This window comes from Geotrypetes seraphini, chromosome 8, assembly GCF_902459505.1.
Source record: "Geotrypetes seraphini chromosome 8, aGeoSer1.1, whole genome shotgun sequence".
NCBI lineage: Eukaryota > Metazoa > Chordata > Amphibia > Gymnophiona > Dermophiidae > Geotrypetes > Geotrypetes seraphini.
The window spans coordinates 4,210,127-4,223,971 of NC_047091.1; the positions used below are offsets into that span (position 1 = coordinate 4,210,127).

Here is a 13,845-nt window from a genome sequence, read left to right on the forward strand (position 1 = left end):
CAGGGCAGTGGAGGAGGTTCCCTCCGACCAATGGGGGAAGGGCTTCTACTCCCGTTACTTCCTGGTACCGAAAAAAATGGGAGACCTACGCCCAATACTAGACTTGAGACGCCTCAACAAATTTCTAGTACGGGAAAAATTTCGGATGCTTTCCCTACCGACCCTCTACCCCCTGATCGACGAGGGCGACTGGCTCTGCTCCCTTGATCTGAAGGAGGCATACACACATGTCCCAGTACACCCCGCTCACCGCAAGTTCTTGCGTTTTCAGGTAGGGGACTGGCACCTACAATACCGAGTCCTCCCCTTCGGCCTAGCATCATCACCTCGGGTCTTCACCAAGTGCCTCGTGGTGGTCGCAGCAACCTTACGTTCCCAGGGCCTCCAGGTATTCCCCTACCTGGACGACTGGCTGATCAAAGCCCTGTCCAGGGAAGGGGTTATCTCAGCAACCCAACAGACTATTACCTACCTACAAAGTCTGGGGTTCGAAATAAACTTCCCAAAATCCCAACTACGCCCCTCGCAGTCCCTACAGTTCATCGGGGCCACGCTGGATACTGTTCGCCTCCGTTCCTTCCTCCCCCCTCCGCGCCTAGAGGCGTTAGTAAGTCTGAGTCGAAGGATCTTTCTGCTGACCTCAGTATCAGCTTGACAGATGATGACTATCCTAGGCCACATGGCCTCCACCGTCCATGTCACACCCTTCGCCCGCCTCCATCTGAGAATCCCTCAATGGACCCTGGCCTCTCAATGGCGTCAAGACCGGGACCCGATCGACCGTCCCGTGACAGTGACTCCTTCCTTGCAAAGATCGCTGCGCTGGTGGGCCGACTCTTCAAATCTTTCCAAAGGTTTACTCTTCCTCGCCCCTCATCACAGCATGGACTTGTCAGAGTACGCTTGGGGAGCCCATCTGGACGGCCTACGCACGCAGGGGATGTGGTCAGCGGAAGACTGCCGCTGTCACATCAACGTGCTAGAGCTCCGGGCCATCTATCTCGCAGCTGTAGCTTTTCAACATTGCTCCACGACCGGGTGGTCCTCATCCGAACCGACAACCAGGTAGCAATGTACTATGTAAACAAACAAGGAGGAACAGGGTCTTGGTCCCTCTGTCGGGAAGCCCTGCGCCTCTGGAAATGGGCAATCTCCAACAACTGCTTTTCCTGCTTTCTCTGGCAATGAATTCTAGTGTGTTAATTACATATGGAATGAAGAGAATTTTTCTCTGATATATCCCTATATTTTTGGAAATCTAAAAATTCACATCTACTCATTTCACGCCAATTAGGATTTTATAGACATCTGTTTTCCAAACATAGTGTCCTGGCCTCTTTAACCTCTCCTCATAGGGAAGTCGTCCTATCCTCTTTATTGTTTTTTTTGGCACTCTTCTCTGTACTTTTTCTAATTCAGCTATATCTGTTTTTGAGATGCAGTGACCAGAATTACACACAGTATTCAAGGTGTGGTTGCACCAGGGAGCAATACAAATACTGTACGGCATTTTTTCAGTTTTGTTCTCCATTGCTTTCCAAATAATCCCTAACATTCTATTTTCTTTCTTAGCCGCTACTGCACAGAGGGTTTCAATGTATCATCAGCGATGACACTTAGATATTTTTCTTAGGTCTGTGACTACTAATGGGGAACTTTGCATCATGTATTTAAAGTTTGGCATCACTTTGCACGTGATTACATTAAATTTCATCTGCCATTTACTGGTACCTTATTGAGATGATACCTTTTTCTTTATAAAAGAAAAAGGGAACCCTTACAAGTAGAGAAAAGTGTTTTTTTTTTAAAAAAACAAAAACAAACTAATGCTGATAATAATTTAAATTTTACTGTGACATCCATTTACATTTTTCCCTAATAATTTTATTTGTCCAGGATAACTGGGAATCTGAGCTTTTCAATAGTTCCAGGTATGAGAGTAAACACTCAGCAGCTGTAGAAATAAGAGAATTAAAATCTTGCTAACATCTCCCTCAATATTTGTATCATATTCTGTTAACCTGTGTTTTGTCATGTTTTCTGTGTTAAGAGAATTAATACTCATTAAGTATACACTTGACATTCTTTCATACCTTACTGTAAATATAACATTTCATTATATACTCTCTTACTATAGTTTTTAAACAAACATATAATACTTAATAAGTAATAAGTATGTCAATAAGTAATAAGTATGTCAACTATTACTCAGTTATAACCCCCCTCCCTCCCCTTACTTTGGGAAATGCATACAATAAAACAAAATATAATGTTAAATTATTTATATTTTATGATGAATAAAATAAACCCACCCACCACCCCCCTTATCAAATATCTTAATATGGGAAAATTATATCATTTTTACGATTTATAATTTTTATTCATTTTCAAATTTTACATAAAGTGTACAAAATATTGAAATACAATTAATGAAAACACAATATCACTTTTATATCTAATACATATTATTCTAAATATATTTTTATCCCTTCTCCCTCCCCCCACCCTTCTAGTATTTTCCAATCATATATTACATATTGTATATCATATTATATCATATTGTGTAAAAGTTGTTTTCATTACCCTCCCCTTCATGTGTGTCACAAAGAAGATATTGAAAAGAAGAAGAGAAATCTTACTAATTATTCATTACAATATTTTGTCAATGGCCCCCATATTTTTATAAATTTAGTATATGTCCCTCTTTGTATTGCTATTGCTCTTTCCATTTTGAATATATGACATATTGTATTCCACCAAAATGTATAATTTAGGTTACTATAATTCTTCCAATTGTTAGTTATATGCTGAATGGCAACCCCTGTCATGACTAATAAAAGTTTGTTATTTTCTGGTGAAATTTGACTTTTTTTTCTCATCATAATTCCAAATAATACTGTATCATATGATATTGCTATATGATTTTCCATCAATTTATTAATTTGTGGCCAAATTGCATTCCAAAAACTTTTAATGTAGGGACAATGATATAGTAAATGATCCAACGTCCCAGGTTCCAGACTACAGTGCCAGCATCTATTAGACCTGGAACTATCTAATTTTTGCAAACGTGTAGGGGTCCAAAAAGCTCTATGTAATAAAAAGAACCAAGTTTGTCTCATAGATGCTGACACTGTACATCTCATTCTCCAAGACCAAATTAGTGGCCATTGAGATGCAGTAATTTTATGCTTAATCTCAATGCTCCAAATGTCTCTTAGACCATTTTTTGGTTTTTTATTCAAATATCCAGATATTAATTTATACCACAATGCGGCTTGATGCCCTAGGAAGTCTGCTTGAAAACATAAGAACTTTAAACTATATTGATTATTCAATGTTTTCCTTTCAGGGAACCCAACCTGAATGGCCTGCTTCAATTGCAACCATTTAAAACCTTGTGTTTTACTAAGACCAAATCTATGTTGCAATTGTGAAAATTCCAGCAGTTTACCTTCTGAAATAACATCATCTAGAGATCTAATGCCTGCAATAATCCAGTTCTTCCAAAGGATTTGAGCTCCGCCAATTTTGATCTTGGAGTTTATCCATAAAGATTGATTAGTTGATTTGTTTATTGGGATAGGTGTTAATTTACTTATAAACATCAACGTTTTCCAAGTATCCATTAATATTTTATTTTCTCTGTATCTTCTAGGTATGTTAATACTTGGAAGATGAACTAAATTTAGGGGAAACATAAGGCGCCATTCCAAATACAACCAATCTGGTGCATTATCTATAAGTTCTGGGAGGATCCAATACATACCCTGACGTAGAATATAGGCTTGATGGTACCTATAGAAATTTGGAAAATTTACCCCTCCCTCCTTAATTGATTTTTGCAAAGTTACTAAAGCTATTCTAGGTGTTTTACCAAGCCAAAGAAATTTTGTTAAAATGCTATTAAGCTTTTTATAAAAGGACCCCTGAAAATAAATAGGTATCATACTCATTTGGTAACAAACTACAGGCAGCATCATCATTTTAATAGTTTGAACTCTCCCCCACCAAGAAATATGTAAAGGGTTCCATTGCTCACACAATTCCGTAACTTTTTTTAATACAAATTTTTCATTCTCTCTTACGGTATCTTCAATTGTATTTTTAACTTGAATGCCAAGATATTTAAATCCTTCTTCTTTCCATATAAACGGAAAAGCGTCAATTAATCCTTTTACACAATGAACATTTAAAGGTATAATTTCAGATTTATTCCAATTAATTTTATAACCTGAAAATTTGCTAAACATATCAATTAATTCCAATAGACAAGATAAGGTAGACTCTGGATTTCTCAAATAAAGTAAAATATCATCCGCATAAGCCGAAATTTTATATTCCATATCAGAATATGGAATACCCTGTATCCCCCTTGCTTGCTGTATTGCTAACAATAAGGGTTCTAATACAACATCAAATAACAAAGGAGATAAAGGACAACCTTGTCTAACTCCCCTCTGCAATTGAAAACCATCAGATATCATATTATTAATATTTAATCTTGCAATCAGGAAGCTATACAATGTTTTTACCATTTGTATAAATCCAGAACCTATACCAAACCATTCTAAAGCCTGATACATAAAATTCCATTCTACCCTATCAAACGCTTTTTCTGCATCCAATGAAACTGTAAAAGCCGGTTCATCTATTTTTTTTGATAAATTTAACATATGAAACAATAATCTAGAGTTGTTAGAGGAATGTCTTTTAGCAACGAAACCCGTCTGATGCGTGTCTATAATATGTGGGAGAGCTTTGGCTAATCTCAAAGCCAAAATTTTCACCAAAAGTTTATTATCCACATTTATTAAAGATATAGGCCTGTAGTTTGAAACCAAAGTAGGATCTTTATTTGGCTTAGGCAAAACAATTACTATTGATTCATCCATAGTACCTTTAATATCACCTTTTATAAGTTGTGTCTGATATAAATTTAGTAAATATGGGGAAAGGACATTTTGAAATGTTTTATAAAATTCTACTGTATAACCATCACCACCTGGAGCGGATCCAACTCTAAGAGATCTTAACGCTGTTTCTAATTCTTTTAATGATATAGGTTCATCTAAACTCCGTTTTATATGATCAGGAATCTTAGGTCCTTTAATAGAATCTAAAAAATTTTTACCATCTTTTTGTCTCTCCAAATAAGGCTCGGAAGAATACAGGTCCTTATAAAATTTTAGAAATTGTTTTAAAATTATATTTGTTTGATTTGTTATTATACCATTATCATCTTTTATCCCATTTATATTAGTTCTTCTTTTTTTTGCTTTAAGATAATTTGCCAATAATCTTCCCGCCTTATTAGAATTTCCATAATACATTGCTTGCTTGGAAAACAAATCTCTTCTTATCATTTTTGAAGTTAATTCATTATATTTACCTTTTGCTTTCAAAAGAGCTTGCAAAACCTCATGTTCCCATTTACTTACCAATTTAGCTTCTAATGTTTTAATTTCTTTTTCTAGTTCTATATATTGCATTTTAATCTGTTTCCTAACAAAAGCTGAATATGATATAATATTACCCCTCATAGTTGCTTTAAATGCATCCCATACATTCTCAATAGATGTATCTTCCACTAAATTTATTTGAAAGAAATCATTAATTTGTGTTTTAAAATTTTCCAAAAATCTGTCATCCACAAGCAATGCATTATCAAATCTCCAAAGAGGTCTATCATTCTCCAATTGATCCAATTGTAATTCTATCCATACTCACGAAAGAAAAGGAAAATTATATCATTAATTTAGATTGTACACTTGTTATATGAAAAATGAATAAAAAAAACTTAAAACATAAAAAAAGAGAATTAATACTCCATGTTCTGAAGCCTGCTTATGTTAATGACTTAAATGTATCTGATTCTCTTTCCCCTTCTTTTTCCCGCTAAAACCAGTGGAAAGTTTCAGAAGTCGTCCATCATCAGTGAGCTCTCTCAGTGATTTAGAAGGTTACCATGAGCCAATTCCTACCAGGTATGCAAATTTCTTTCTTTTTTTTTTTTTTTTTTTTTAATTCTTTATTCATTTTTAAGCTTTCATCAAGTTCACAAAATTCATATTAACAATATTAAATAGACCACTTGAACATCTTATCAGTATACTTTATAAACATAAGAGCAACCCTCCCCCCCTCCCTCTAAGCCCATTATTAATTGTAAGATCATAAACCCTCCAATAGAAACCCTCCCCCCTCCCAACACTAAGTGGTGTATAATTAATAGAAAAATGGCATTTAATCACGACAAAAAGATGTTAATGGCTCCCATATTTTTATAAAATTTTTATAATTTCCAATCTGTACCGCCAGTGATCTTTCCATTCTATATAGGTGACAACTAATTCCACCAGAAATTAAAATTAAGTCTACTGTGGTCTTTCCAGTTATTAGTAATATGTTGGATGGCAACTCCTGTCATGATCAATAAAAGTTTATTGTTACACGATGATATCTGACTCTTTTTTCTCATAGACATTCCAAATATCACAGTATCATAAGATAACGCTACATGATTTTCCAAAAAAACAATTTATTTGATCCCAGATTGAATTCCAAAAGGCTAAGATATGGGATGGGGACAGTAAAACAAAAGATGATCCAAAGTCCCTACATCAAGATTACAATGCCAGCATCTATTAGACAAGGAACTATTTAATTTTTGTAATCTAACTGGGGTCCAAAAAGCTCTATGTATAAGAAAAAAACAAGTTTGCCTCATAGATGCCGACATTGTACATCTTATTCTCCAAGACCAAATTTGTGGCCGTTGAGATGCTGAAATCTGATGCTTAATCTCAATGTTCCAAATATCCCTAAGACCATTTTTAGGCTTTTTTTTAACCAGATCACTAATAGTTTTATACCATTGCGCGGCCTGGTGACCAAAAAAATCCGCCTGAAAACATAAAAATTCCATACTGTATTGGGTAGTAAGAGTTTTCCATTCAGGGAATCCTACCTTTAATTTAAGATAATTTGCAAGTAGTCTTCCTGCCTTATTAGAACTTCCATAATACAAGGTTTGCTGGGAAAACAAATCTTTCCTCACCAATCTTGAAGAAATCTCATTATATTTCCCCTTTACCTTTAAAAGAGCTTGTAAAGTATCTTGCTGCCATTTATCAACTAATTTAGATTCCAAATATTTAATTTCTTTTTCCATATCAGTAAATTGCTTAGCAAGTTGTTTTTTAATATGTGCAGAATAGGAAATAATATGACCTCTCATAGTAGCTTTAAAAACATCCCATAATATTTCGGTACTAATATCTTCTGAAGTATTTATTTGGAAAAACTCAGATACCTTTAACTTAAAATCTTCAAGAAAAGCTGAATCCGCAACCAATGTATTATCAAATCTCCATATTGATCTATTTTTATCCTGTTCATCCAACCTAAATTTGATCCAAACCCCTCCATGATCCGACAAAATAATTGGATCAATGGAAGCATGTGTCACTTGCTGCACCAGTGAATTAGAAACCAAAATATAATCAATCCTTGAAAAAGACTTATGAACTTGTGAGTAAAAAGAAAATTCCTGATCATTAAAATGAAGAATATGCCATATATCTTTTAAATCACAAGAATGTACCAAATTATCTAACCCTAATGATTTTATATTTTTACTTGGTTTTTTTATCCATAAAAGGATCTGTAACAGCATTAAAATTTCCCTCTACAACTAAATTAGAAGTAGCCAGTGGGAGTAATAGTTGTTGCAAACTCTTAAAATATTCATTTTGATTCGAATTAGGGGCATAGGCATTAAATAAAGTCAAGGTATTTCCCATTCTCATTTCTACCTTAAGCCACCTTCCTAAAGGGTCAAAATCTGTCATTTGAAAGGAAGCTAAGCATTTAGTACTTATTAATATGGATACTCCTGCTTTTTTCCCTACTGCAGGGGCAAAAAAACCAATACTTTACCCAGTCCCCTTCGAGTTTTTTGGATTCTATAGCTGACAGATGCGTCTCTTGGATATAATAAATATCAGCCTTCTGTTTTTTAAGGAATGTGAGCATTTTTTTCTTTTTCACTGTGTGATTGAGGCCATTAACATTGAGCGAGAAAAGTTTAATCTCCATTTAATATAATAAAATGATAGGCCGCGCATGCGCATTAAAAAAACATGTTCCCTGATCCCGTCGCGGAAAACACGAGTGCGCATGCGCGGGTTTCACGTCACAGCCACCTCACAATATGGAAGTTTCTTCACACGCTGACGATCGCCTCCACAAGCCTTCTCCCAGCCAGCCGACGATCGCCTCCACAAGTCGGGACTGGGGTACAAAGACTGCCTCCTCCCCCCCCCCGGGACGAACCAAAAAACTGACCCCGCCGCCCGGGACCCAAGTCCTTTGCCACCCCACCCTTCCGTTCCCGCGGACCCCAGGAGGAGTCGGCTTCCGTGTCGTCGTCGCCCCATCCCCCCCCGGCCCACACGAACCCCTTCACGCGGTCTGACCGCTACCCTTACTCCCTTGCCACCCCCTTTCACGCGGTCCCCACAAACCTCTCGCCTGTAGCAGCGGCCGCAGCACTCTACACACGCTGCTTCGCTGCCTTCAACTGCCCTGATTGCTCCACCGTGTCCCTGATGACATCATCAGATATGCGGCAAATCAAATCAGGGCAGTTGAAGGCCGTGAAGCAGCGTGTGTAGAGTGCTGCGGCCGCTGCTAAAGCCGAGAGATTTGTGAAGAGTTGCTGCTGACCAGGGGAGCAGGGAAGAGAGACCGGGGGAGCAGGGAAGATGTGCTGCTGAGCGGAGGATCAGGGAAGAGGGACCAGGGGAGCATGGAAGAGGTGCTGCTGACCGGGGGATCAGGGAAGAGGGACTGGGGGAGCAGGGAAGAGGTCCTGCTGACCAGGGGAGCATGGAAGAGTTACTGCTGACCGGGGGAGCAGGGAAGAGGGACCGGGGGAGCAGGGAAGATGTGCTGCTGACTGGTGAAGCAGGGAAGAGGGACCGGGGGAGCAGGGAAGATGTGCTGCTGACTGGTGAAGCAGGGAAGAGGGACCGGGGGAGCAGGGAAGAGATGCTGCTGACTGGGGAAGCAGGGAAGAGGAACCGGGGGAGCAGGAAAGAGGTGCTGCTGACCAGGGAAGCAGGGAAGAGGTGCTACTGACTGGGGGCGCAGGGAAGAGGTGCTGTTGGACCGTGGTGGGAGGGAGGGGCGTAAAAATGGGTTTGGAGCTGGGGCTGAAAATAGGGCACATGTGAGGGAAGGAGGCTCTACTAGCACCCATTAATGTAACGGGCTTAAACACTAGTTAAATATATAAATTAGAAAATCTCTCATCCAATTCCCCAAGATCAAATAAAACACTAAATTATGATTTTACACCATTTTCCATATAGATATCTGTTTTAAAATATACCAACTCAGATAATAATTATACCCAGTACCCCATCCCATCCCATCCCACCCCACCCACCCCATTCCAGAGCCCAGGTGGGGCCGTGCTTTTTGCAACTTTGGGATCAGTATAATCACCTTTTGCACCCTAAAGGGCGTAATCTTCTGAATGAGATGTGGAGTGTGCGCTGGCATGCTTGATGGGTTTGGTGGGGGTTGGGCATGGGGCGGAGTTGGTCTGGTGGGGGTTTTTGGGATCAGTTGGGTCGCTTGATGGTGGGATGGGTGATGTTTATGGGCAAGGGACTGGTTGTAGGATGGGATATTACTCTCCTGTTTAACAGTTGATGGAGGGGGTGGGTTGGGGGGAGGCTGCTACCCTTGACGTGTGTGCTCTCCAGTTGCTTACCTGTCCTACTGATACAAAAATATTTCTAACATACCAAACCTTTTTTTTTTTTTAATGAGCACAGATGCTGTATGTGTGTTACACAAAGCACAATATCTGCCCCATTAAAAAAGAAAAAAAGCTCCTCCCTCCACCCTGATGATAACGGTCTACCCTGACATCCCCCCAAAGAACTGGCAGCAGGGACCGACCCCTCCCCCCTCCACAAGTTTCAAGTTTTATTGGTTTTTAATATACCGACCATCAAATGAATATCTGGACGGTTTACAATGAATCTAAAAAGCGATAAAATTAAGATAAAATGTTGGCATTAAAAATAAATAGGTGAACATAAATAACATGGACTGGACAGACTTGAAAGTGAGGGTAAAAGGGAAGGGAAGGGAAAAGTTACATGTTGAAGAAGAAATGGAGACAGTGGGAAAGGGGAAAGAACATATAGGATAGGTCGCTTTATCAAAGCGGTTGGTTGTAATTAGAAAAGGAAAAGAGAGAGAGAATAGAAAGAGAGAAAAGAAAAAAAAAGAAAGGAGAGAAAGAAAATAAGAGAAGATACAAAGAGGGAGAGTTAAAGGTAAGTCTAAACGTAGCCAAAGGCGTCACGAAATAAAAAAGTCTTTAGGCTTATCTTAAATTTGTCTAAATGTTGTTCGTCACGGAGTTGCTGTGGTAAAGAGTTCCATAAAGTTGGAGCAGTTACCGCAAAATTTGTTTTCCGGGTGTAATAAAAGTCTTTTATGGAGGGAATGAAGAAGAGTTTTGGGTCGGTTGACCTTAGAATGCGTGGGGAACATTGGGGAATAAGAAGTTTGTCGAGAAATAAGGGTAAATTGGCAGGAGGCATGTCTACTCCCTCTGGCCATGCTAACTCCCCCCCAAACGAACAAGATCCGTTTCTCCCCCCCTGCATTAGAAAAAATTGGCAGGAGGATCCCCACTCCCTTCGGCCAGCGGAGCCCCCCCCATACCAGGTGCCAACCCTCCCCCCCTAAAAAAAGGGAGGAAGGATGCCCACTCCCTTCTATCACCGGATACTCCTCCGAACCTCCCTCGACCCTCACCCTCCAAGTGCTTTTGAAGAGAGCAGAAGGGAGGCTCGGTCCCTCCATCTCCTTAGCCCACTGCATCCAAAATAATAATAATAATAACAGCTTATATACCGCAATACCGTGAAGTTTTATGCGGTTTACAAAGATTAAGTAAAGGTACAAATTGATTGACTTTAAGAGAGGAGGAAGAAAGAGGGTTAATAGGACAGGAAATCCATTTTTGAGGAGAGAGTGATCAAAAGAACAAGTTAATCACTATAGAGGGGGAGAGAGAAGAGAGGATCAGTTGTCTAGATATTTTAGGAACAGGTGTGTTTTCAGACACAATGGTGGGTCTCCCGCCTAGGTGCATCATGTGATCCAGGGGGAGGGGCCTATGGCCCTGATTGTCTCAGATGCCTAAGGCCCCTCCCCTTAGATAGGGCATTAGGAGTATTATCCAATAAGTGCCTTAGGCCCCTCCTTGTACATTACACGATGTGCCGAGGAGGGGAAGGCCCGCCATTTTGGATTGGCAAGCCTCGGAGCTGCCTCCCTCCTACTCTCTTCAGACAAAAGTACTGGGGTGGTCGGGGGGAGGTTTGGAGGAGCATCAGGTGGCAGGAGGGAATGGTCATCCCTCCTGCCAGTTTTCGCTGGCACGGTGGGGGGTCCCCTGTGCTGGTTTGTCAAGGAGATGGGGAAGGCCATCATCAGCCGGGGGGGGGGCTTATTTTTTTTAATGGGACAGATATTGTGCTTGTATAACACACACACACAGCATCTGTGCCCATTAAAAAAAGAAGTTTCCTGCCCCAAACAGCTGAGTGGCAGGAGGCTTTTCTCCTGCCTCTCAGATGTTTGGGCTTCCTCTGCTGGCTCTGCACATGTTTGAGAATCACTCTCACAACGATCAATCAGATGGGAGAGATGGGATTACAATGAATATCCATAGAATCATTTGCATGCAGAATTTTTTGTTCATCAATAGCTCTTTTAGAATTGGACAAAAATCGGATCGGAGCGTACCAACATGGTCTTACTGATCCTCTTTAGTGCATTCTTTTTTTTTTTTTTCAAATTATCTTTATTAGCAACTGCAAAGGAACATAGTGCATTCTAGCTCTGTCAGCTAGCTCTTACTCTGTTCTCCTAACTAAAAAAACCCCAACACAAGGGTTCCTCAATGTTTATAACTAACTAATGACTAATCTAATTTAATCTTCCATTTGTGAGTCGCACATACCCATCAGGCTATATGCTGGAAAAGAACACGGAAAGCTGACAGGATTGATGGTCAGTCTAGAGGAGGTGTGTAGGCAGATTGATAGGCTTAAGAGCGATAAATCCCCAGGACCGGATGGCATCCATCCAAGGGTCATCAAGGAACTGAAAGGGACCATAGCTGAACTGCTTCAACTAATAGCCAATCTGTCGATCAAATCGGGAAAGATTCCGGAAGACTGAAAGGTGGCGAAAGTTACACTGATCTTCAAGAAAGGTTAGAGGGGAGATCCTGGGAACTACAGACTGGTGAGTCTGACCTCGGTACCAGGAAAGATGGTAGAGTCACTGATAAAGGACAGCATCATTCATCACCTTGACGGACCAGTCAGCACGGTTTTAGCAAAGGCAGATCGTGTTTGATGAACTTACTGCACTTCTTTGAGGGAGTAACAACGCTTCAAACAGTCCAGAAAAAAGGGCTCCCTTTTGACAGAGGAACGAATCCCACTTATCTTAATGCTGATCGGCACACCAACGGAGGCCAGCGTTTCACCGACAGGCTACATCAGGGCTCCCTTTTTTCTGGACTGTTTGAAGCGTTGTTTCACTCTCTTACAAAGACTGATCGGTCGGGTCACACCCTGTTGTAGCCTGTCGGTGAAACGCTGGCCTCCGTTGGTGTGCCGATCAGCATTAAGATAAGTGGGATTCGTTCCTCTGTCAAAAGGGAGCCCTTTTGTATTCAACTGTGTAGTCCTGTGCAAGTGAGGCATTTGGGAAGGTACACATGCCTGTGCAGTTGGGACCGCCAAAATCTTGTAGAAATAGAATTCTGTGTAGCCTCTATCCTGAGCTTCAACAGTTGACACCATCCATATTGGCAATATGTGTCCTGTTGTCTTCGGAGAATTCCTGCTACAGTTGAGTAACTTCACTTTCTATGTAATTCTTGATGTGAGGATACTCACTGGAATTGCCTCTCTCTTCTTTAGTGGTGACAAAAAAAAAGTGAGGAGAAGACACAAACCTTTGGGCAGTTCTTCCTGGAATGGTTTCAGTTTGGTAAGTGGTCTTATTTTATATCTAACATAAAAAATAGTTTTATAACCTTTACAGTGGCGTACCTAGCATATGTGACACCCGGGGCCCATCATTTTTTGGCACCCCCCTTCTGTATGAAAAACATGATTTTTAGTAACAAGCCACATGTCACACATGAGTACCTAGGAAAAGGCAGCATCTTACATACTGCAGTGAGCAGTACAACATCAATACACCCATTGTAAAACTAAACAAGCCAGACTAGTACAGATCAATCCTACACCATCAATCCTAACAGAAAACCATGTCTTTCGAACACACAGAACACAGAAAACACCTTCGCCTAGTATGGAATATGTCATCACAAACTAACCCCTCCCTCTTTTACAAAACTGTAGTGTGGATTTTAGCAATGGTGGTAACAGCTCTGATGCTCATAGAATTCTGAGCATCAGAGCTGCTACCACCACGGCTGGCACTAAAAAATGCTCCACAGTTTTGTAAAAGGGGAGATAAAATAGAAATACATAGACAAATGTTAAATTGAACCAGCAAGAAGCTGGACTCTGCATACAATGCAACACCACAGAAACAGTGACACATGTCTCCTAAAGCAAAAAATAAATAGAAAATTTTTGTTCTACCTTTGTCTTTTCTGGTTTCTGCTTTCCTTATCTTCTTGTTACTCTCTTCCTTCCATCCACTGTCTCTCTTCTCTCTGTATCTTTCATTTGCTCTGTTACTGTGCCTATCCCTTTCTCCCTC

The 13,845-nt window shown here is 40.1% G+C and overlaps 1 protein-coding gene across 5 annotated transcripts in view; it reads left to right on the forward strand.

Moving 5' to 3' along the window:
• The window catches only part of CCDC61 (coiled-coil domain containing 61), a 111,868-nt gene that overhangs the window by 73,714 nt on the left and 24,309 nt on the right, over positions 1-13,845 (forward strand). For all 5 annotated transcript variants that reach the window (XR_004540415.1, XM_033956038.1, XM_033956039.1 and 2 more), the window contains 2 exons: positions 5,909-5,987; positions 13,032-13,101. Coding sequence is in view for 4 of the 5 variants with exons in the window: in XM_033956038.1 (XP_033811929.1) it covers positions 5,909-5,987; positions 13,032-13,101 (149 nt within the window). In the remaining variant the exon portion in view is untranslated. The remainder of the gene's footprint in view (positions 1-5,908; positions 5,988-13,031; positions 13,102-13,845) is intronic.